Source organism: Schistocerca serialis, chromosome 5, assembly GCF_023864345.2.
Source record: "Schistocerca serialis cubense isolate TAMUIC-IGC-003099 chromosome 5, iqSchSeri2.2, whole genome shotgun sequence".
In the NCBI taxonomy this organism is placed as follows: domain Eukaryota; kingdom Metazoa; phylum Arthropoda; class Insecta; order Orthoptera; family Acrididae; genus Schistocerca; species Schistocerca serialis.
In genome coordinates, this window is record NC_064642.1 from 86,493,072 (window position 1) to 86,519,294 (window position 26,223).

The following is a 26,223-nucleotide window of genomic DNA, read 5'->3' on the forward strand; positions in this document are numbered from 1 at the left end:
TTCTTACTACATGTCACTTACCGATGCTATTCTTGTAGCTACCTTTGTTGCTATGTTGACCAACAGGGTCATGCCGAAACTGAGAACTGACAGTCCTACTTGTTACATCTATGATACTTCTGTTTATTTTTATGTCCAACTGAAATTGGTGTGAAGAATATTCGACGTCAGTAAAATATCTGGACTCTCCCTCAATGTCTCCGATTTTGAACGTTACTGAAAATCTCTGGAACCACCTGGCACCCCTCTCGCCGAATATCGATATAACGTGTCCGACCAGAGAGAGTTATGCCAAAAATGGGATCTTATGTTCCCTACATACAGAGCGTTCTCGAGTTGGTAAAGCGCGCTTTGTTGGAACGAAGATGGTTCATATACAGATGCATACAAAATGTTAACATCCACCTTTCGTCCGAAATTTCGCTCCCATTTTACTACAAATGTAAGTAACATCTATGATTCAACGGGTTACAGGATAGCAAAAATGTAGGTTCACGTATCGACACAGAAAATCTGATTACAAAGAGAATCTGTTTCTCACTATATTTATTTTCGACGCAAAACCGCAGTAGTGCTACAGTTCTACAGTTACTGAGAAAAACTTTGGACTGGGTTACATTTGACACGGTGTATTCGTCATTTCCAAATTCCAAATTTTCGATATGCATCCGGCAATCCCCCCCACCCCGCCAGAGATTTCACGAATCGCTGCTCCAGCTGTCGTTACCTGCTCTCGCCATAAAGATAATTTTATCACTGCTTGCCTCAGTTTCATTAACTTTTTAATCTCGGGTTGAGATCTGTTCCATCCACTAAATAAGTGCTGTGCTCGCGAGTCCGCCGAGGTTGCCTCAATAATTTTTCAACCCGCGAGATTTCTTTCGGAGTGGCCGTACGCCGAGAGCGTTTTAATTTCAATGTCGCCGCCACCCCCACCCCAGCCCTGCGACCGGCGCAGCTGGCGACCGGTAATCTTGCTAATGGCGGGACTGCGCGCTCCCCAGACTCGGGGGAAGTCCCGTGGCGCAGGGCAGCCAACCGTCTGGCTGACTATCCAATCCTGTAGCACATTCGGCGGCTAGAGAACTTCTCTTACTGCAAACCCGAGTACATCTTCCACAGTGCATGCTTTACATGGCGTTGCAGAAGTCCTTGAGTTCAGCAGGTCACTTTGTAGTAGCTGTTGTTGTTCAGATTACTAAAACTAACTTTTGAGTAACATTTTTATACATTAAACTAACCTAGGCTAGTTTAATTTAATAAGGCAGAGACTATTGCTGTGTACTTGGTAACTATGCTTTTTTTATCACAATCTTGTTCTAAACATTTTGATAGTATTAATTTACCAACTATTTGCACTATGCCTTTGTTCTTTTAGATATTGGAGAGTTTAAATCGCATTTTAGAAGTGAGCTTGATTTCAGCAATGATTTTATTTTTTATTTATTTACTTATTTGTTACTTACCAGATCAGGGCCTTAACACCCTCTCTTGCATTTGCAATGAGCGACATATACCAAAGATATTACGAAACCTTCCCAATAATAATAATAATAATATTAAATACACAGATCACAATAATAATAATAATAGTAATGACAACTGACAATAACAATAATAATAATAGTAGTACTAGTAGTAGTGGTAATAATAGTAGTAATAAGTAAATTCATATGGTATAAATGGCTGGCGACAGTGGCACATTCGTGTAAGAGCACATTAACACCCTCACTTTTGGCACCATGTGGATTTATCGCTTTTTAAAATTTTTTTCTTTATTGTGATTTCATTCTCCTGCCCCACATGGGCAGTGGAGGGCTGGCAGTGGCACAATGCACCGCTCTTCAGCTGAGTAACATTACAGTAAATAAAAGGAGGAATTATATATATACAGAGTGAAGAGAAATTCGCGCACTTGGGCTTTGCAGCACGACTCCTCACATGCCAGCGATATTATACCAAAGATATTACGAAACCTTCCCAATAATAATAATAATAATATTAAATACACAGATCACAATAATAATAATAATAGTAATGACAACTGACAATAACAATAATAATAATAGTAGTACTAGTAGTAGTGGTAATAATAGTAGTAATAAGTAAATTCATATGGTATAAATGGCTGGCGACAGTGGCACATTCGTGTAAGAGCACATTAACACCCTCACTTTTGGCACCATGTGGATTTATCGCTTTTTAAAATTTTTTTCTTTATTGTGATTTCATTCTCCTGCCCCACATGGGCAGTGGAGGGCTGGCAGTGGCACAATGCACCGCTCTTCAGCTGAGTAACATTACAGTAAATAAAAGGAGGAATTATATATATACAGAGTGAAGAGAAATTCGCGCACTTGGGCTTTGCAGCACGACTCCTCACATGCCAGCGATATTATACCAAAGATATTACGAAACCTTCCCAATAATAATAATAATAATATTAAATACACAGATCACAATAATAATAATAATAGTAATGACAACTGACAATAACAATAATAATAATAGTAGTACTAGTAGTAGTGGTAATAATAGTAGTAATAAGTAAATTCATATGGTATAAATGGCTGGCGACAGTGGCACATTCGTGTAAGAGCACATTAACACCCTCACTTTTGGCACCATGTGGATTTATCGCTTTTTAAAATTTTTTTCTTTATTGTGATTTCATTCTCCTGCCCCACATGGGCAGTGGAGGGCTGGCAGTGGCACAATGCACCGCTCTTCAGCTGAGTAACATTACAGTAAATAAAAGGAGGAATTATATATATACAGAGTGAAGAGAAATTCGCGCACCTGGGCTTTGCAGCACGACTCCTCACATGCCAGCGATATTATACCAAAGATATTACGAAACCTTCCCAATAATAATAATAATAATATTAAATACACAGATCACAATAATAATAATAATAGTAATGACAACTGACAATAACAATAATAATAATAGTAGTACTAGTAGTAGTGGTAATAATAGTAGTAATAAGTAAATTCATATGGTATAAATGGCTGGCGACAGTGGCACATTCGTGTAAGAGCACATTAACACCCTCACTTTTGGCACCATGTGGATTTATCGCTTTTTAAAATTTTTTTCTTTATTGTGATTTCATTCTCCTGCCCCACATGGGCAGTGGAGGGCTGGCAGTGGCACAATGCACCGCTCTTCAGCTGAGTAACATTACAGTAAATAAAAGGAGGAATTATATATATACAGAGTGAAGAGAAATTCGCGCACTTGGGCTTTGCAGCACGACTCCTCACATGCCAGCGATATTATACCAAAGATATTACGAAACCTTCCCAATAATAATAATAATAATATTAAATACACAGATCACAATAATAATAATAATAGTAATGACAACTGACAATAACAATAATAATAATAGTAGTACTAGTAGTAGTGGTAATAATAGTAGTAATAAGTAAATTCATATGGTATAAATGGCTGGCGACAGTGGCACATTCGTGTAAGAGCACATTAACACCCTCACTTTTGGCACCATGTGGATTTATCGCTTTTTAAAATTTTTTTCTTTATTGTGATTTCATTCTCCTGCCCCACATGGGCAGTGGAGGGCTGGCAGTGGCACAATGCACCGCTCTTCAGCTGAGTAACATTACAGTAAATAAAAGGAGGAATTATATATATACAGAGTGAAGAGAAATTCGCGCACTTGGGCTTTGCAGCACGACTCCTCACATGCCAGCGATATTATACCAAAGATATTACGAAACCTTCCCAATAATAATAATAATAATATTAAATACACAGATCACAATAATAATAATAATAGTAATGACAACTGACAATAACAATAATAATAATAGTAGTACTAGTAGTAGTGGTAATAATAGTAGTAATAAGTAAATTCATATGGTATAAATGGCTGGCGACAGTGGCACATTCGTGTAAGAGCACATTAACACCCTCACTTTTGGCACCATGTGGATTTATCGCTTTTTAAAATTTTTTTCTTTATTGTGATTTCATTCTCCTGCCCCACATGGGCAGTGGAGGGCTGGCAGTGGCACAATGCACCGCTCTTCAGCTGAGTAACATTACAGTAAATAAAAGGAGGAATTATATATATACAGAGTGAAGAGAAATTCGCGCACTTGGGCTTTGCAGCACGACTCCTCACATGCCAGCGATATTATACCAAAGATATTACGAAACCTTCCCAATAATAATAATAATAATATTAAATACACAGATCACAATAATAATAATAATAGTAATGACAACTGACAATAACAATAATAATAATAGTAGTACTAGTAGTAGTGGTAATAATAGTAGTAATAAGTAAATTCATATGGTATAAATGGCTGGCGACAGTGGCACATTCGTGTAAGAGCACATTAACACCCTCACTTTTGGCACCATGTGGATTTATCGCTTTTTAAAATTTTTTTCTTTATTGTGATTTCATTCTCCTGCCCCACATGGGCAGTGGAGGGCTGGCAGTGGCACAATGCACCGCTCTTCAGCTGAGTAACATTACAGTAAATAAAAGGAGGAATTATATATATACAGAGTGAAGAGAAATTCGCGCACTTGGGCTTTGCAGCACGACTCCTCACATGCCAGCGATAAAATAAAGTCTCTTACAACATTTCGTCTGGCAAGTACATACAGCAGAAAAAGGATGTTAGAGAGTGGCAATCTGACAACACTGTAACCACATGTGTGGTAACTACCTCTGGCAGTACATATGAGTCGTGCTGTACAGTTGTTGCAGTGGAAAGAGTTTTGGGTTAGCATGCAGGAAGTCAATGGTTCGATCCTCAGTTGGGGCGCATTTTTTTATTTGCTAGTTTCATTCTGCCATTTGACGCAGTAATATACACCACTTCTTAGGTCATGTGTATCCAATATTTACAACATTTTTAACGCTGAACATAACAAAAAATGTTTAAACGTGTGTGAATTCCTGATGGACCGAACTGCTGAGGTCATTGGTCCCTAGACTTACAAACTACTTAAACTAACTTACGCGAAGAACAACACACACACCCACGCCCGAGGGAGGATTCGAACCTCCAGTGGGAGGGGCCACCGAATCCGTGACATGGCGCCTCAAACTGCGCTGACACTCCAAGCGACAAACACAACAAAAACGTGGTTAGACAAATAAGAAGTAGACAGTTGAAACAAATGACCTGTCATAGGACAGAATAACTACAAAAACAATATCAATTTCGATATGCTTAAGATGATAGCACAGCACAATAACACAACATCTACTTGTCATTTATACTATGTGTAATATGAGCGCTCAGGTGTCACACATTAGCAACCAGTGACAATAATAATGTCCATATTAACGACCGCGTCACCTTCACAATAGAATATATTGTGCTCAGAACAACAGAAGCCCAAAGCAACCCCCCCTGCATGTCCAAACATTGCACATTCCATCGGATCGTACAGCTCTGGACCCTTAGCAGGAAAACTGTGTACATAGTAACAAGAGCAGCATGAACACACTCTACCAGTTCTTCCACGTTCATCGGTGGATTAGAGTATCCATGCTCCTTCAAGTGTCCCCACAGGAAGAAATCCAGGGGATTCAGGTCAGGTGAACGCGGTGGCCATAAAACTGGACCTCCATGTCCGAGCTATTTCCCTGGAAATGTTCTGTCCAAATACTGTCACAAATTAATTCCAGTGTGTGGAAGTGCACCATCATGTTGGCACTATATACTCTACCGAACATGCAGTTGAACATCTTCCAGCACGTCCTGACATCAAATATGGTGTGGCAGAAAGACCCCTCAGTGCACCACGTTGTGATTAACAGGAAGCAATGCTGCCAAGAATTGGCCTCAGAGCTCGTCACTCGTGGGGGAGGGGGGCGGGGGAGGGGGGGAGCATCGAACCCCAGTATGGGCAACCTGAAGTTCATGATTTGGAGCTGGTTTTATTCCACATCATTCGCACCACCTCGGGCACTGAAGCAGAAACCTTGATGGAGGACATCATCTGTAATGACATCAAGGATGTGATAGCAAAGGGTGCTCCAAACAAGTCGCCTGGCAAGGATGGTCTCCCTGTCGAATTTTACTGATATTTCAAGGATTTGATGGCGCCACAGCTGACTGTGATGTTCCAAGAACTGTTGACAACAGCCACCAATGCTCCGCCATCATTTGGTCAAGGCATTATCATCCCAATTCACAAGCCATAGCAGGGGAATACAGTTGCCGATTACCGCTCCCTAACATTACTCAGTGCTGACTACAAGATATTTGCATGTATTTTGGCGACACGATGTCGTCGGATCCTTCCGAGTATAATATCCACGGATAAATGACGCCGCATGGACCCGTCAATGCCCAGATAACCACTGGTGACGGTCGAAATGTGATTTCTCCAATAGCTACGTGCAGTCTCCATACAGCATTAGTGGCTGTTGATTTTGACATTGCTTTTGATCCAGTACGACATGGTTACCTCTTTGCTGTCACGGAGCTGGTAGGTTTCCCGGCATCCTTCACTAGTGCCTTACAACGCCTCTACTCCAGCGCCCACTCCCTTGCGCAGGTTTATGGTCGTATCACCGGACCAGTACCGATCCGCTGTTTCTTAAGTCAGGAATGCCCACTACCGAAGCTTCTCTGCGCTCTCGCCCTGGACCCACTAATTGGGAGTCTCGTGACGCACTTGTCATGGTTCACCCGGCGGCAATAGACGTTCAGCTGTCGTGCCTATGCAGGTCTGTTGTTGCTGTTATGATCACGGAAAGAGACCACACGCGTACTTGACCTGATCTCCAAGTACAGGGACGAGGTAGGCAGTGTTTTGAGTGTTGCCTGATCTAAGACGACGCCAATTTTCTGCGGACTCACTCGAAAAGAACTGGCGCCTCTACCTTGCGTTGGGAGATTCCGGTACCTTGGTATCGTCGCACCACAGTAGTCCACTTCCGGCACCCACTCAACGTCAGCTGCACGGCCGTTCGGCAACATCGCCTCCATTGCCTTTATGCTTTGCAACATTCGGCATATCTGAACATGCATGTAGTTACCAAGCTGGTATACATAGTACAGGTCCTTCCCATGTTGCCAGCGATTGGTTGCACGCTGCAGCCAGCGCTGTGTTACTTCGTGATGGCTGGTAATATTTTTAAAGTCAAATATGAGATACTCACCCTCCTCCATAAAGCCGAGGGACTTGGACTCACCATCGTCCAGTGTCGCGTGGCCGAACAGCATGAACGAGCAAGGGCCGGGCACAGGGAAGGCACTCACGCGACAACTCTTGGACATTAACGCCGGCCTCTGTCTCCCTGCTGGTGTCAGTAGGACATATTGCGCATCTACTTGTGCATCTGTCTGCAGAGCCTTCCATGCATGCGCCCCACATGTCGAAAGGATTTCTAAATTCAAATACTGCATTGCGTACCTTGCAACAATGTTGAGATCAAGTAGCCTTAAAGGAGGTGAACGGCAATGTGGCGCAACCTTAGTCAGCCGAACCTCCCGATGCAGTCTGAGCGACAACGTATCACGTCTCCTGCGGAAAATTCGCCACCAACCAGCATCTGCATGCGATTGGTTTAGTGGACTCTCCTTGTTGATACACCAGTCACTCAGTGGACGATGACAACCCCTTTGCCTGACCTGCGCCAGTGTTCGCGAAGTCTGGACATTGGGACCGCCAATGGTCGCCTGTTTTCTCCGCAACCCTCCATCCGGGGTCAATTCTTACGCTATCAAAATGGTTCAAATGGCTCTGAGCACTATGGGACTTAATATCTGAGGTCATCAGTCCCCTAGAACTTAGAACTACCTAAACCTAACCAACCTAAGGACATCACACACATCCATGCCCGAGGCAGGATTCGAACCTGCGACCGTAGCGGTCGCGTGGTTCCAGACTGAAGCGGCTAGAACCGCTCGGCCACTCCGGCCGGCTCTTACGCTTTCATTCGCCCAGAGAACGTATGTTTCCCTGCAGCCAAGACACATGCGACAGTCTGGGTCAAAGAATGGACAATCTTGTACCTTTATGGAGTCAAGGACAAATCGTGCCTCGGTCTTTGAACCCTCCTACAGAATGAGCATGCGGTGACTGAACGACGTCCGACCTATAGCGTTTATTTCCCCAACTACCTCCGTGGTGTTTGTGGGGTTTCGAGCGACCCCCGCTCAGTTGAAACGTGCATAGCGTGGTTGGCTGGACTGCTCTCGAGGTGCACTATTAACATCCCCATCACGTTGTTTCAGTCCCCGGGTGGGTGCAACGCCTTCTGCTTGTTTTCCTTTCCCATATCCCCTACCCAGCACTGCTGCGTTACACGATGAAAATTCATGGTTACAGCTAAGTATCTCCTTTCTTGACTGTCCCTTGTTGTAGTCTTCCGGTTGACTGGTGGTGTTGGGTACGCCGTGACCAGAACTCGTGTGGTCGACCCCTGCCAACTCCGCCACCCGTTCACCATCGAACCGGAGGTGACCTACACGTACTCATATCCCATCATCCCTACCTTCCGTCTGCTTGTAGGGAGTACCCAGGAGTACACATATACACAGATCACACATTAGTAGTGATGAAGAGTAGGTTGAAGCTTAAGAGATTAGTCAATAAGAAACAATACGCAAAGAAGTTCTCTAAGACTATAGATACTGCGATAAGGAGTAGCTCAGTAGGCATTTCACTTACAGAGAAATGGACGTCTCTGAAAAGGGCAATCACAGAAGTTGCAAAGAAAAACGTAAGTACTTGGAAGGTAACTGCAAAGAAACCGTGGGTAACGGAGGAAGTACTTCAGTTGATAGATGATATAAGGAAGACCTGTCCATTGTGATAGAAGAAGAAACAGGAGTCGATAAGAAAGACATAAGGTATCTAGTATTAGATTCAGGATTTAAAAGAGCTTTGGAAGACTTAAGATCAAATAAGGCAGAAGGGGTAGATAAAATTCCATCAGAATTTCCAAAATCGCTGGGAGAAGTGGCAACAAAACGACTATTCACGTGTAGAACGTATGAGTCTGGTGATACACCATCTGACTTTCGGAAAAAATATCATCCACGCAATTTCGAAGAATGCAAGAGCTGACAAGTGCGAGAATTATCGCACAATCAGCTTAACAGCTCATGCATCTAACAAAAATAATATACAGAAGAATGGAAAAGAAAGTCGAGGATGTGTTAGACGACGATCTGTTTGGATTTAGGAGAGGTCGGGGCACCAGAGAGGCACTTCTAACGTTGCGATTGATAATGGAAGCAATATTAAAGAAAAAACAAGACACATTCATAAGATAAAATGTTTGAAATTCTGAGAATAAAATGTGTAAGCGCAGGGAAATATGGGTATTATACAATATGTACAAGAGACAAGAGGAAACAATAAAACTGGAACACCAAGAACGAAGTGCTCAGATTAAAACCGAGTAACACAGGGACGTAGTCCTTCGCCCCCACTGTTCAATCTATACATCGAGGAAGCAATGACGGAAATAAAAGAAAGGTTCAGGAGTGGAATTAAAATTCAAAGTGAAAGAATATCAATGACATGATTCGTTGATGTCATTGCTATCCTCAGCGGAAATGAAGAAGAATTAGAGGATCTGTTGAGTGGAATGAGAAGTCTAATGAGTACAAAATATGGATTTACAATAAATCAGAGAAAGACGAAATAATGAGAAGTAGCAGAAATGAGAATAGCGAAAAACGTAACATCAGGATTGGTGATCACGAAGTAGATGAAGTTGAAGAATTCTACTACCTTGGCAGCAATATAACACATGACGGACAGAGCAAGGAGGACATAAAAAGCAGACTATCACTGGCAAAAAGGGCATTTCTGGCCAAGAGAAGTCTACTAATATCAAACATAGGCCTTATTTTGAGGAAGAAATTTGTGATAATATTCGTTTGGAGCACAGCATTGTATTAAACATAGACTATATAAAACACGGAACAGAGGAGAATTAAAGTATTAAGATGTGGTGCTACAGGCGAGTGATGAAATTTAGGTGCATTGATAACATAAGGAATGAGACGATTCTGCGTAGAACCAAAGGGAACACTAATGTATGGAAAACACTGGCAACAAGAACGAACAAGATGATAGGACATTTGTTAAGACATCAGGTAATGTGCTGTTTGAGGCTTTCCCGGCGCTGCATCTGCTTGATAGGTTCTCGGGACTTACGCCGGATAATATTGTAGAAGCCGCACAATATTTCAGCGAGACAACTGCCCGCCATCTTCAGGTGCTACTGTCGCGTCGCTGAGAAACGCGCCAATTTATATGCAGGCTTTCTAGAACAGCGCAGGCGCCAGCGGGGCATAACGTCATCGAAGACCAATCGTAGACAGCGTCGAATACCAGAGTCCTCTGCTGGAGAAACGGGTCGCGGTCTGCGGAAGCGCGCCGCGGCGCGGGAAATGCGGCCGGGAGCGACGGACCCCGTTCGCGCGCGCGAGGTGTTGGCGCCCGATTTAAGCATCTGCGCTAAGGCTGCCCATCTGCGTTGACTCGGTGCGGTTGCTAATCTGTGGCTGACGGTTCCTTAGTGCCGACAAGGCTGGTTCCCAGGCTTTGCTCAGGTGAAACCCCGTGTCTCTGTTTATTAGCTCACTGCTTATACGTATTTCGACCGCCTCTTTGATGATGGAGTCCCAGTATGTGGAAGCATGCGAGAGGATCTTGGTTTCTTCGTAATTCATGCCGTGTCCCGTGTCAAGGCAATGTTCAGCAACCGCAGATTTCTCTGGCTGACCCAACCTCGTGTGACGTTTATGTTCGTCGCATCTGTCTTTGACCGTACGACACGTCTGGCCAATATAAGATTTCCCACACTGGCACGGGATTTTGTATATTCCTGGTCTCCTCAGGCCGAGGTTGTCTTTAACAGAGCCCAGCATCGATTTAACTTTTGCTGGAGGCCGGAAAACACATTTAATACGGTGTTTCTTGAAAATTCTGCCCACCTTAAAAGACACGCCACCGACATACGGTAGAAAAACCAACCCTGTGGTGTTATCTGCTTCTTCAGGTTGTTCTTGAGGTTTGGAGCGTGCTGGTCGAAACGCGTTCCGGATCTGCTTCTCGGAGTACCCGTTCTGGGCAAATACAGAGCGGAGATGGTTGAGCTCTGCCGATAAGCTGTCCTGATCTGAGATGGCTCTAGCCCTATGCACTAGCGTCCGTAATACACCGCTGCGCTGTGAGGGGTAATGACAGCTCGTAGCTTGTAAATACAAGTCTGTGTGCGTAGGCTTCCGGAACACACTGTGACCCAAGGAGCCGTCACCTTTTCTACGCACCAAAACATCCAGAAACGGGAGCTCACCATCTTTTTCTACCTCCATGGTAAAACAGATACTTGGATGGATGGAGTTCAAATGTTCCAGGAAAGAAGGAAGCGTTGCTGTCCCATGCGGCCATACCACAAACGTATCATCTACATATCTCCAAAAACATTTGGGTTTCAGAACCGCCGTCTGAGGTGCTTTGTCCTCGAAATCTTCCATAAAAAGATTTGCTACTATGGGAGACAAAGGGCTACCCATAGCAACACCGTCAGTCTGCTCGAAATACTGGTTGTTAAATAAAAAATAAGTCGAGGTAAGCACATGTTTGAAAAGGTGTAAGACGTCCCCTTCCAGCTTGGCTCCTATAAGTTGTAATGAGTCCATCAGAGGCACCCGTGTGAACAAGGAAACCACATCGAAACTCACTAGTAAGTCTGTAGATTCAAGACGCAAGTTCTTCATTCGCCGTATAAAATCTTCTGAGTTTCGAATATGGTGTTCACGTTTCCCCACCATGGGACTCAGAAGAGAAGCCAGATGTTTAGCTAGATGGTATGTTGGGGCACCTATATTACTAACGATAGGGCGAAGCGGAACATTCTCCTTATGTATCTTAGGCAGGCCATAAAGTCGTGGCGGAACCGGCGCTCGTTCTCTTAAACTCTTCTTCAGATGGTCAGGAAGTTGGCTGGATTTGAGGAGAGCGGATGTCCTCCGTTGTACGGCATCCGTCGGATCTTTCTGGAGTCGACGATACGCTGTATCCTGTAGTAGGTCCATCATCTTGCCAGAATAAGATGTAGCAGGCATAAGAACAGTGGCGTTACCCTTGTCAGCTGGTAAAATTACTATATCATTGTCTTCTTTTAAAGAACGGAGCGCTCTTCTTTCTTCAGTGGTGACGTTCTGCTTGGGTGCAGGCATCCTGGTTATTGATCTACAAGCCTCTCGCCTTATTTCTTCAGCAGCGTCATTCGGAAGTTTTAAAACACCTTGTTCAACGGCACTGATGAACTCCTTGATGGGCAAGGTCTCGGGAGTAGGCGCAAAATGGAAAAACGACCCTCAATTCCCCTTCATGCATCAATGTTCCATCGTGTGCAGCAGCATATATCCTATTGCAGTTCTCTCTATGAAAATAAAGAACCAAACACATTACATGGATTGTGCGGAGAGAATTCTGCGGGCTAAGGAAAGAGGTAAGTGGTGCGCTGTTTAGATATGTCCACCATAACACAATGCTATACAGTCGTGGAATATTATAATCTGACAGTACTAGAATGAACCTTAACCAAATAAATTAGTTTTGAGAATTAATGTGAAGATGCTCTTTAGTGGAGTAGCTGAAAATGTCAATGAAAACATCGTAATTTACTCTTCAGTTTCACTACATTACTCACATGACATTTGATACGCTCAGGCAGCTTAGTTGACTGTGTGTACACCTGTGTCTTTGACTCCTTTCTGAACTCTTGTTAAATTTTTGAAGTCTTATGTAGATATTATTTTGTTCCTAGTATTATAATGATTTTGTACCATTTTTTTGAGAGAGAAGATGTATTGGTAACAGCTAAGGGCATAATGTCAAAACTATCAAGTTTTTTAAACACATCTCTGCATGGTGTTTTAGTACTAATTTCTAATATACTTTTTGTAATATATAATGTATTCTGGAAATGTTATCTTTGAAAGTTTTGCTTCCTCAAAGAACTCATTCTCTTGTTTCATTATTGAATGTAAATATGTTAATGCCTTCACTGTGCCTCATTTATACTTGTAACAACGTGCACTGCAACTGAAGCTAAAAGTACGTGCTTCATGAAGTTTGCAATGCGGTTTTTATATATCAGGTGACGATAGATTTGCAGTCACAAAGACTAAACAATATCTGTCATGTATTTAATTGTTTGAATGAATTATAGTTACAGAATCTGTCGTTCTGTGAGATATAATGAATTCTTTCTGATGAGTCAAGTCAAAATTTAACAGTACTCCATTTTTATTTACTCATCTGTTGATATTTTCAGATATTCCATAGCTGCCTTTTCAGTAAGGTGACTAACTGTTTCCTACTTTCAGTATCATCAAGCAAAAACATTACATGTTAATGAGTAAAATTTTCCTTTCCTCTTTGTGAGCGTACCGAAAATTAAAAAATTTTTCACCAGATCCATTTAATTTTATTGGTTAAGAGTCGTCAGTAGTGACTCTGTAAGCATTTTGAATATGTAATCCATTTCAACATTTAAACTATTATAACTTGCTGTACTCAGGACTAGACAAGCAATGTAACACTTGTTACGTAACTAGATAATGCCAGTCCGAACAAACATAATAGTTTTAAATTTTTTTCAAGCTGAAAGGCTTCATTCACTATAAGGTCATAAATTACGTTTATGACTGCTAATTTACTATTTTCTTTGCAAATCTGGTTAATCTGTAAGCAGCTGATCATTTTCTTAATTGCTGAAAGACCTGCTCTTTCCTGGCGAATATAAGAGAAACAATTTGCAAAAAGTGAATTTTTATATACGTTTGATTTGCCTGGAAACAGATAAATGTTTCCTCCAAATAACAAGTAATTTTTATTGTTTTAGTTTACTTCAACAAATCAATTGACGAAATAATATTCTATTGTTTCCAAGAAAATGGCGAAACGTAATTATGTGTTATGTTTACAGGTCTGCCCTATATTCGTCTGATCCCAAAGGTGACGGCAGTGGCCGGTGAGACCCTGAGGCTAAAGTGCCCCGTCGCAGGATACCCCATCGAAGAGATTCGCTGGGAACGAAGTGAGTACTTACTACCTGCTGCACGCGCTCTGTCTGTGTGGAAGAGTGCACGTGGTCCGTGAAGTGACGCTCAGCCCTCGTGTAACCGGGAATGTTGTCGTGATGAAGAATCCACTCCTCTTGTCGTCATAAGGCAGGCAATCTTCCTGCTGCAGTGCTCTGTACAACGGTTTTAGCGCTAGAGAACAGTGATATTGGTACGTGCACTAAATCGTGATGGGCTATCCCCATCACATGGAAAGAAACAATGCAAAATTGTTTCTATCAACTGTTTTGCTTTCTTAAGGCTTGTTGACGGAGCACTCTTCGCCAGCTCCGTTGTTTGGATTCTGGGTCGTACACATATGGCTCCCGCTACTGATTTACCCAAAGGACATGTAAATGGATGTTCGCACGTTTCTCTCTCGTCCTCATAACTGCAAAATTAACCATCAGGTGAAGCAGTCTTTGCAGAAAAAGGCATGGTGACTTAATTGATGGGTCCACACAAACGGCAGTTGGTCAAACTGATTGGAACTAGTGAGTAGTAGAGGTAACTATCAGGAAAACTTCTCTCTGATACTCATCTAACTACTTGCTAATTTTCTAGCTAACTTTGGATCCCCTTAACACTCATCCTAAGAGAAGCAGCAAACAGACTTTGAATTTCACCCCTCACAGCACAGCGGAATGTCGACAATATTCTACGCCTTGTTTTGTTGCCCTACATGGCAAGCAATCCTGGGCTTACATTTCAGCACACTGCGAGAATTTCTACTGCTTGTCTTCATGCTTACCAAATCCTATCTTCACAACAAAAAGTCGTTGGATCTCTCCCCGAATGAGCACGATCGGAGCATTATGCGTAGGGCCCTCCAACCAACTCGGGATTCTGACGATCTAAAACCCCAGTTGGGCTGAATTTGGCACAATATCCTTCAGGAGTACATCCAACAACTATATCAATCAATGCCAGGCCGAATAAATGCATGCGTGAGAGGTGGAGCTATGCGTTATTGACTTTCTCAAATTGTGAAGTTCTTAAATAAATCATCCTTTTTTACTTAGAGAGTACTCAGTACATTCCTGTCTATATTCGTTATCTCGCCGGTTTCTGCATCCCTGTTCTGAGTCAAACGCTGAGATGTTGCCTCCCTTGGCACTATGTCTCTGTGAGTTTCGTTCTAATGGAAATCAATTTCTTGATCTAAATTTGTCATGTCAGCTCGTTGTTATTGTTGTGGTCTTCAGGAGGTTTGATGCAGCTCTCCATGCGACTCTATCCTGTGCAAGCTTCTTCATCTCCCAGTACCTACTGCAACCTACATCCTTCTGAATCTGCTTAGTGTATTCATCTCTTGGTCTCCCTCTACGATTTTTACCCTCCAAGCTGCCCTCCAATGCTAAACTGGTGATCCCTTGATGCCTCAGAACATGTCCTACCAACCGATCCCTTCTTCTAGTCAAGTTGTGCCACATATTTCTCTTCTCCCCAATTCTATTCAATACCTCTTCATTAGTTATGTGATCTACCCATCTAATCTTCAGCATTCTTCTGTAGCGTCACATTTCGAAAGCTTCTATTCTCTTTTTGTCTAAACTATTTATCGTCACTTCCACACATGACTACACTCCATACAAATACTTTCAGAAAAGACTACCTGACATTTAAATCTATACTCGATGTTATCAAATTTCTCTTCTTCAGAAACGCTTTCCTTGCCATTGCCAGTCTACATTTTATATCCTCTCTACTTCGACCATCAGGTATTTTGCTCCCCAAACAGCAAAACTCATTTACTACTTTAAGCGTCTCCTTCCCTAATCTAATACCCTCAGCATCACCCGATTTAATTCGACTACATTCCATTATCCTCGTTTTGCGTTTGTTGATGTTCATCTTACATCCTCCTTTCAAGGCACTGTCCATTCTGCTCTTCCAGGTCCTTTGCTGTCTCTGACAGAATTACAATGTCATCAGCGAAACTTAAAATTTTTATTTCTTCTCCATGGATTTTAATTCCTACTCCGAATTTTTCTTTTGTTTCCTTCACTGCTTGCTCAATATACAGATTGAATAACATCAGGGATAGGTTACAACCCTGTCTCACTCCCTTCCCAACCTCTGCTTCCCTTTCATGCCCCTCGACTCTTATAACTGCCATCTGGTTTCTGTACGAATTGTAAATAGCCTCTCGCTTCCTGTATTTTACCTCTGCCACCTTCAGAATTTGAAAGAGAGTATTCCAGTCAACATTGTGAAAAGCTTTCTCTAAGTCTACAAATGCTAGAAGCGTAGGTTTGCCTTTCCATAATCTTTCTTCTAAGATAAGTCGTAGAGTCAGTAGTGCCTCACGTGTTCCAATATTTCTACGGAATCCAAACTGATCTTTCCCGGGGTCGGCTTCTACAAGTTTTTCCATTCGTCTGCACAGAATTCGTGTTAGTATTTTGCAGCCTTGGCTTATTAAACTCATAGTTCGGTAATTTTCACATCTGTCAACACCTGCTTTCTTTGGGATTGGAATTATTATATTCTTCTTGAAGTCTAAGGGTATTTCGCCTGTTCATACATCTTGCTCACCAGATGGTAGAGTTTTGTGAGGGCTGGCTCTCCCAAGGCTATCAGTACTTCTAATGGAATGTTGTCTACTCCCGGGGCCTTGTTTCGACTTAGGTCTTTCAGTGTTCCGTCAAACTCTTCACGCAGTATCGTATCTCCAATTTCATCTTCATCTGTGTCCTTTTCCATTTCGATAATATTGCTCTCAAGAACATCGCCCTTGTATAGATCCTCTATATACTCCTTCCACCTTTCTGCTTTCCCTTCTTTGCTTAGAACTGGATTTACATCTGAGCTCTTGATATTCATGCAAGTGGTTCTCTTTTCTCCAAAAGTCTCTTTAATTTCCCTGAAGGTATTATCTATCTTACTCCTAGTGATACACGCCTCTACATCATTACATTTGTCCTCTAGCCATCCCTGCTTAGCCATTTTGCACTTGCTGTCGATCTGATTTTTGAGACGTTTGTATTCCTTTTTGCCTGCTTTTGCATCTCGTAAACCATATTAATTCTCCTAATCCTTTTCTTATTTGCTTATTTGTCCTGTCCATATGGCTATATCCGCTCTCCCGGATATTTAAAATTTGATGCTTATAATGCAAGAGAGTGGATACGTTGTGAGGCTGCGTTCTGACAGTCCTGCCTGTGAGTAAGAGCGGCCTTCTTTTCTCGCAGGCGGCCGCGAGCTTCCGGACGACCTGAGACAACGGGTAACGGCGGACGGCACGCTGGAAGTGTCGCCTGTGCAAAAGGCGGACGACGCGGGCGTGTACACGTGCTGGGCGCGCAACAAGCAGGGCCACGTGGCCAGGCGCTCGGGGGAGGTCGCTGTCATAGGTAAGCTGCCGCGCAGCGCGGCGCCACGTCAGCGCCGCCGGAGGAGCGCGTGGCCGCTGCGCGAACTGCTACGGCGCACAGCGCGTGGGGAAGCGAAGACGAACTAGGAAAGGACACAAGAGCCCTTCTGAAAGAAGCGCCAAACAAGATCTGATGGAAGTGTGAGGGGGACGTGTGAGGGAGACTAGGGGAAATGATGCAATAGTTTTTAAGATCGCACAGCAAACGGCTCTGGGTACACTTGTCACTATTAAACACTTCAAAGCGATACTGACAGGGGCAGGAATAGAGTTCGGTTTGCAAAATTTGTTTTCTAGTGGTTTGCGAAATTTGTTTTCTAGAGGCACCGGAATGAGAGAGGGGGGAGGCGGCGGTTGATCACCACCTCTCGTTGCGCACACCCTTGTTACGAGACAGTGTTCCGTGTGTAGCTGCAGGACCCAGCATTCTAAAAACAAACACGAAAAGAAAAGAATCTCATTTCATTAAAGTTAATAATAAGTCATTATTATTGCTGTTTATTTGGTCGATAAGAATAACTACTAGTCGTCTTTAGTAACTTAATTTTGACTTTGTTTTCAACCAGAGACGTTTTCTTCTCTTTCGCTTTATACATGTACGTTGACTCTATACTCAAATTTCTTTGGGGAGTTTTCAATCAATTGTAAGTCGCAATCTTTCTGCTCACTGCACTTAACCTTGTTGTTTACTGGACTTAACACCAAGATGAAGTTCCTTGAACAGCAAGGCTAAGTGCAGCGCGCAGGAAGATTCTGACTTGCAGTTGACTGAAATCTTGTGAAAGAATTACGAGTCCAGAAGTGCTTACACAAAAGCCAATCGACACACACGAAGTATAGAAGACATGTAAACCACTAAAGATGTCAAATAAAATCAGGTGAAACATGTTTGGTTAAAAATAAAAATTTAATTGCTAAAGATGGAAAATACGATGTGGTTGTAATTGAACTTTCGCTACTTGAGCCAGTGTAGACAAAGAACTAACTATCTACTGCGCAGTCATATTTATAGTTATGACGTTCGGAATGTGGGCTGCGGGGTTTGCTTTGGTGACAGTGTTAGCGTCATGACTTGCTGTTAGGCGTTGGTTCTGGTACGGCGACGTAGGGTTTGAACACAAACATCGGTGCGCATTACAGATGCAGACAGGCAACATGCGCCTGAACAGGGTGAGCTGGGCTTTATTAGTAAAGCTGTTCGGCGGTATCACGCAGGAAAGAAACAGGGAGAGGTCCTTTCTCCGCGGCAGGATTGAAGAAGAATTGGAAGTGCGAACTGACTGGCGATTTGGAAGAGCCCGACGGGCAATTCCGCCACAAATTATTGAAAAAGTTAGTATTGCCATGGCTGATATCGCTGGGCGCAGTGTGCAGTCTTCAAACAGTGGACGAACTGTGTCACGACAGCTGAACATTCCATGGCACAACGCTCAAAAAGTGCTGCGAACAATTGTGAAATGGTATCTCTAATGCGGTTCCAGGCAGTCGAGGACGCAGACTATCATCACACTGAGCAAAGTCTGTAACCTGGAATGAACACATGGTACGCTATTAACACATGTTACACTCTCATGGGAAATTAAAATCTGTTTCTTTCAACGGATTACTCATTGTTTCTCATCCACATGTCCTTAGAAATGTTTCCATAAAGTTTCATTGCCTTATGATCACTCGTTTTACACGTGGGCCGTATCAGGTAGAGAAAATTTAATTATAACCTCCCTGTAACATAGGCTGCATGATCTTCTTCTTCTTCCTCGCTTTATTCCGTGTCCCCACGCGGTCGGGATGCCACATGTATTTCGGATTTGGCGTTGTCAGAGGTTGTATCGTAGGCTACTTGATAACTCTCCTGTATTGTTTGCTGGAGCGGAGATAGTTTGACAGAGGTGAAATCGATGTTTTTCAGTTAATACATCAAAGTATCCTAAAATAACAGTGATACATTTGTAATCCAGTTACAGCTGCGTTGAATGTAAGGCAAGAGAATAATCAGATCTTTCGTATGTTTTCTGTTTTACATTAACCAGCATAACAGGTACATACTCGTATTTTTTCTTCCAATAAAACTTATTGTGCTGTTCATATTCAATTAAAGGAATATTAAAGTCGGATAGAATCAAGCAATTAATTTATCGTCGTTCTCATGTCCGCAGTTGGACCTTTGAAGCTTTGGCAATCTTCTACCACAAACATTTTTTTTTTCTTCGTCAGTTTGTGCTTTACATCTCTTAGCTCCCACAAACACCTGTTGTACCTACATTCTTCCATTATCAACAACACATTCTTTTATGACCACTCCACAGCTCACCCAACCCACGTTCAGCGTCAGAGGTAGCCTGCGCGTAAGGGATTATACAAATGCTGTCTGTGCTGAGAGAGCGCAAGTGGAGAGCATACAAACTTCCTTTGATGGTTCACTAAGAGATTGACAACCAGAAGAGCACAAGCAAGCACCCGTGAATGCTGTGTGCTGTTTGCTCCCGCTCGCTTACCGTTCAAGTCAAAGAGAAATCTCCCTCATTCTTCTCGTCAGAACGTTTACGGCGCCGTGTTAGCACAAGGGACGCATGGTTTCTAGTAAGTTTCGATGTACGCCTACCTAGTTATTGGTTGTATCAACATATACAGTGACTCATCAGCCTGGGCAACCTATTTCTTAGTGTTGAATGGCGGTGTTCCTTTGCCCGTTCTAACCTCTGTGTCTTGTGACGTGCGATGAGCAGAGGTATACGTGTGGCATGGTGGTTTCTGCCCCCACAACGAGGAGATTGTTCTAAACAGCATGGCTGCTCGCAGCTGTTTAGCATTGAAATGGTGAATTTCTTGCTGCACTTAAACCATCCTATACGCTGTTACAATCCGCCGTAGTCGATGGCAAACCTCACAAACCACACGTCATTGCTCGCGGCATCTCTGCTCTCACGGTACATCATCTGCGACGTGGGACTATCACAGTAGCTGTGCGAACTAGGAGACGTAAAATGTAAATTTCGTATGGCATTCTTGGCTGCGATACCCCACGGGGCGGGTTCAGCCCGGGCCAGTCAGATGTACGGGCCCTGCAACGAACTTGTGACGTCACACTAGTTAGCTTGTCCGCCACACTTCGCAAACGCTCGGCTTCGCGCAAGGATCACGGTAAATCAATATTTAATTGAAAAGGTGCCGAATAAAAGTCTTAATTTTGTCGTGTGCTGTTGGGAACTTGCATGGTTTTAAACACACGGTCAAGAATTATTAAACTCGTCTGAAGCCGAGACGGCCGCTGTCACTCGCAAGACCTGCAGTGTCGCATGCTGTGAAGTACGTGCCACGACATGTTTCTCGAGTGGGCCTTGGTTCAGCCGACTGTAGGATATGTGCTTCCTCCGCGCACTTCGGTCCCTTTCCTTGCGGATACGTTAGAGCAGTGTCACATGTGTATTTGTAGAATGTAGGTGAATGTAATGAATGCGTCTACGTTTTAGTTTTACGACAATGATCATGACGACGATGACGATGATGATGAAGAGAGATGGAAGAGGATGAAACCCCGTGCCGGCACATAACCAACTTCTCTCGAATAGCGCCAACGATGTCTTTTGCTCTCACTTCATGAGACATTGTGGATAATTTGGAATTTAATCTAGTACATCGGCGTAAACTGGTGATCGCGAACTTAACGCCATCATCTGTCCTCCCTTTTTCGCCTAAATACTGGCAGTCAAAATTTCATCTACCATTAGAATTCGATATGATTTGCTTCCGAGTCGAGTGCACTGCACAGGTGCGCTAGCGAACTCGGCCACGGAGTTGGGTAAGTAGGAGATAATGTGCCCCATGTGTCAGGTATCCACGATGTATCCGCCTTCACAGCGCCGATATCGTACGGGTTGTCTGTCCTGCACTCAGCTATTACAAAGGCCAGTCCAATGACACCACAGCCACGTGATACGTCAAAGTATTCCTTTCGCCACGGCACAGGAGTCCTCGCACTCGAACACAGCATCACAGCATTACTGATGGGCGTAACCGCAATTTTTTTCAATACCGCCGTAACAACTGATTTTGTAAATCGGACTTTCAGTAATTACAGAAATGCTTCAGTCGCTGCATGGGTTGTATAGTGTGACGTATAAACAGAAAAAGTGTATTAGCGGCTATAAATGTGCCTTGTTAAATTATTTTGTGATGTGCCACGCAATAATGTAATGATAATAGTAGCTGAAGGATGATTCGTGTTCAGTTTTGAATTTCAGCTTATTGTGAAACATCTCGTTTGGATGAAAGCAAGCGTTTTTAGGATACTGCCACACTTTTTGCATCATTTATGGACAAATTATGATTATTACTATAGCTGCAGACCTAATAACAAAAGGTTTCTGGTCACTACGTATTTTAACCACGGATTGCAATCTTCATACAAATCGTACAACTTACTGTCTCAGTTACTACTATGCCTACAGTGAGTTGGTTAAATACATATATGTGCATAATATGCCGGTAAAAATATACATACATCTCTAATGAGATAAGAGATGACGTAAAATCAAATCATTTTCACGACACTGTGTAAAACGTATTTAAAAAATTCCAACGTTCTGATGTTCTACATGAACAAAATGTAGTGTTTACAAAGTTTCTTGGCAATGCAGAATTAAATAATTGAAGTTACTTTTTGTAGTTTATTGTACGTTTAACAATTCTTTTCTTTCAACAGGATTTTTTTTTCCTGTAGCGTGCAGTTTGTTTCGTGTGTTTTGAACACTATGTAATGTACTTTTATACTTGTCATTAGATATATTTATGATTAAAGTTGTGTATTTATGTGATGTACATGTCTGTAGCGAAGACGGTTGACTCTTTTTCATCCAATTCATACACCAGTCAAGAAAATCTTCCAGTAACAATCGAAGAAAACAGAATTAATAATAACATGGCTGTAAGCACAATAAATTAAATTACATAAGTTTGCGAAGACTTACTTACTGATTTGTGGTTTGCAATTGAAGGTCATAATCAGTGATAATTTTTGTTGACAGCACACAGCTAAGTATATAATCAAAAGCATCCGGACACCTACTGCTAGACATTTATATAGGATGAAATTAGAATTATATACTATATTATTAATATAGGATGTGCCCGACCTTCGTTTTTATAACGAAGTGAACTTTGCTGGGGACAACTGAATTGAATGCCTGTGGAGGAACTGGAGCCCATTCTTCCTCAAGAGCCGTAACCAGAGAAGTTAGTGATGTTGCACAACGGTGTCTGGATCGAAATCGATGTTCTAACCTATCCCAAATGTGTTTCATTGGGTTCAGATCGTACCTCTGTGCAGGCCTGTCAGTTTCAGGAATGTTATTGTACATAAACCATTGTCTGACGGGTGGTAGTTTATGATACAAACAGTCATTGTCTCTGAACTTTTCCTCTACTATAAGCAGTACAAAATGCTGTAAATATGTTCATACCCTTACTCATTTACGGTTTTCTTAAGACTAGTAAGGAGCCAACGACCTAACTACGAAAAACACCCCGATACCACAGCACCGCAGTATCATTTTGAGGGCAGGAACGTTCTCCAGGCATTCATCGAACAGAGACCCTCCCATCGGATTGACGCAAGCTACAGTATGATTCCTCTCTCCATATCACTCGCTTCCAGTCATCCACTGTCCAATGGCGTTGTTCTTTACGCATCTCAAGCATCGCTCAGTACTGACTACAGAAATGCTGCTTATAAGAAGCTGCTTGTCCACTGCACCCCTTTTTCTTAACTCCCTACGCGAATCATTACGTTAGCCGGACTACTGGTAGCACTTCGGAATTCACGAGCGATTCCTCCAGTTGATTTCGTGCGATTTTTAGCAACCACCCTCCGCGATGCTTGACGATCCCTTTGGTCAGCACATGAGGTCTACTTGGTCTTGATTTAGCCGTAGTTATTCCTTCGCGTTTCCGCTTTACAACCGCACCACCTACCTTGGCCATCTGTAGATGGTTTGAAATGTCCCTGCTGGATTTGTTACTCAAGTGAAGTCAGTTCAAAGTCAGCAGACTCTCCTCACCGGCCCAACTCGGTGTTTGCGCCTCTCTACAGAACGCCCCGCCTCCTTTTGTAATGGTGTGATATTTAGTGGTCAATCCCGCACTGTATTGGGGTGTCCGAATACTTCTGATAAGATAGTGTATATTACGCTTCTTCTAGTTACTGCAGGAACGAGACTGAAACAGATAACAAAATCTTTGTTCGAAATGCCGATAATTTCCAAGAATGATTGCCTATCAAAGTCGCGTGGTCCAAGCGATACGTATCGAACGTGCGATCCTAAATCGATCATGCGACTCTGGTGGCGGGCGTTATGAGTATGTTTACGGTGGTCACTACAGCAACGACAAAAGAAGAGCGTTACAGAAATACTTGTAATTACGAAGGAGACGACTTACCTTGCTCGTCGTCGGCGTTGTCGTCATGTGAAAGTCCATGTGATGTGTACGCTATGGGATCAATTCCCTTTCTGCCATAGCCTGTGTAAACTCTGCCAATATCTCTCTTTGTATTCCACCAAATATCCAAATATGATCGATTTCACTCTTTAAAGGTCGTCCTCTCTGGTTCCTCCTTCTTGCTATGTGAGATTCGGCCACTTCAACAACTTTTCTCTGTCCACCAATCGGTACACTGTCGTTCGTCACTTTCACATAACAGACTTCTCTGCAAAACCCGAGAGAGTCGCACACGGTATTAGCAGATAACTCAGTTTCCGATGCTATTGGTTGCAAGGTGGAGGCTCGAATCCAGCAAGATAGAAGATTTACGCTGGTCTGGATGGATAATTTAGAAGAGTCGAACCATGTATTCTTCCTGAAACACATTCGTTTTCCGCACTGTCCGCAATGAAATCGTAACGGTATTTAAGCATCGGAGCTCTTCTTACGAAGTTTTACACACTTCGCACCACCACAGTCTGCACAGTCCCACGTTTCCTCGTCCGGTAGTACTCCATATTGGCGACAAAAGGTCAAATAATTTTCTACGCTGGATAAGCATGGAATTAAATTTTTACATGTGAGAGAATTCGCCGAAGAAACGTCAAGAACACCAGACAACCCACTCACTACCGACATAAATCGTCTGGGTTTCCTTAGCAACTCAGAAATAATTCGCAGAGGTATGTAATTTAGAGAAACTAAGGGAGCGAGAGAAAACAGATAAAAATGACGATCACAAATAATTTAACATAACGTCATGGACTGTGCGGCTGATCCCGGCGAAGGTTCGAGTCCTCCCTCGGGCATGGGTGTGTGTGTTTGTCCTTAGGATAATTTAGGTTAAGTAGTGCGTAAGCTTAGGGACTGATAGCCTTAGCAGTTAAGTCCCATAAGATTTCACACACATTTGAACATTTGAACATAACGCCGGCCACCAGGGTCGCTTGACCGATTTAGGATCGCACGCTCGGTACGTATCGTTTGGACCACGCAACTTCAATAGGTAATCATTCTTGAAAATTACCGAAATGCCTATAGAAATTGCGTATAGTATGAAGAGAAGATGACAGTCTAAGATCCGTGAAGCTCTACAGCAATGAGCAGATAAATGGATACTAAGAAAAGCTGGGCATTTGTCTCATTACAAAAACGAACAAGAACGAGGGTGTTTATACAACTGGTATCGTTAGAGCTATATTGGTAGCGGCATTAGTTCAGAAAGGATTGAGACGGGGTTGTACATTATTCAACCCGTAGAATGAGCAATCAATAGAGGAAACCAAAGGTAAATTCGGAAACGGAAAATCAATTTCGGGGAGAAGAAATAAAAAACTTTCAGTTTTATCAGTGATATTGTAATTGCGTCAGAGACTGGAGAGAGCTGGGAAGATCAACTGCACGAAATAGATAGTATCCTGAAAAGAGGTTAGGAGATGGACGTCGGTAAAAGAAAAACAACGGAAATGAAGTGAAGTAGAATTAAGTTAAATGTTGCTGAGATAAATAGATTAGGAAACGATATACTAAAAGTAGTAGACGAGTTTCGCTATTTGAGCAGAAAAATAACTGACGATGGGCAAAGTAGAGAGGACATAAAATGTAGAAGAGCAGTAGAAAAAACAGAATTTCTGAAGCGGAGAAATACTTTAGTCGCAGACTACAATAAACAGATTGAAGCGTGTATGGATTGCAGTACGGAGTTGAGGCTTGTAGGAAATAGGTTAGCGAGGAGAGCTCCATCAAACCGCTCTTCTTACTGAAGACAACAACAACAACAACAACAACAACAACACTGTTACCCCTGTCAGGCCATACAGATTTAGGTTTTCCGCGAGTTACGGGATGGTTACTTTTAATACATTTCCTCCCGAATAGCCATCCGCTACTTTGCACGAGAAGCGTGCGTAACGATATAATTCAAGAAGTCAGGTCAGGAAATTTTGCGCCACTCGCATACTACTAACTCTGCGCCAATGACAACGACGACACTTTGCAGGTCAAGAATGGTTTTCATTTCTTTGATACCACGATTTTGAAAAACTACATCCACAATATCGAGAGTGTCTGTAATGAAACTGTAACTAAGCAGAAAGTGTTATGATACACAAACATGTGAGCATAAGAGAACTTTGCACATTTTGAGTTATTTTCGTGTCGATATTACATTTATAATGAATCATTCCTTTCTTGTGAGGCTTTCTGGAAATCGTCAACAGACTGAATTTATACTTTTCGTTACCCGGAATAAATTACAGATGTATAAATAC

General features: G+C 42.6%; 1 protein-coding gene across 1 annotated transcript in view; it reads left to right on the top strand.

Annotated features, from left to right (window-relative positions):
* LOC126481760 (Down syndrome cell adhesion molecule-like protein Dscam2) overlaps positions 1-26,223 on the top strand; it is a 723,682-nt gene that overhangs the window by 478,648 nt on the left and 218,811 nt on the right. Inside the window, exons 6-7 of the mRNA XM_050105715.1 lie at positions 13,965-14,075; positions 17,295-17,456. Coding sequence (XP_049961672.1) covers positions 13,965-14,075; positions 17,295-17,456 — 273 coding nt within the window. The remainder of the gene's footprint in view (positions 1-13,964; positions 14,076-17,294; positions 17,457-26,223) is intronic.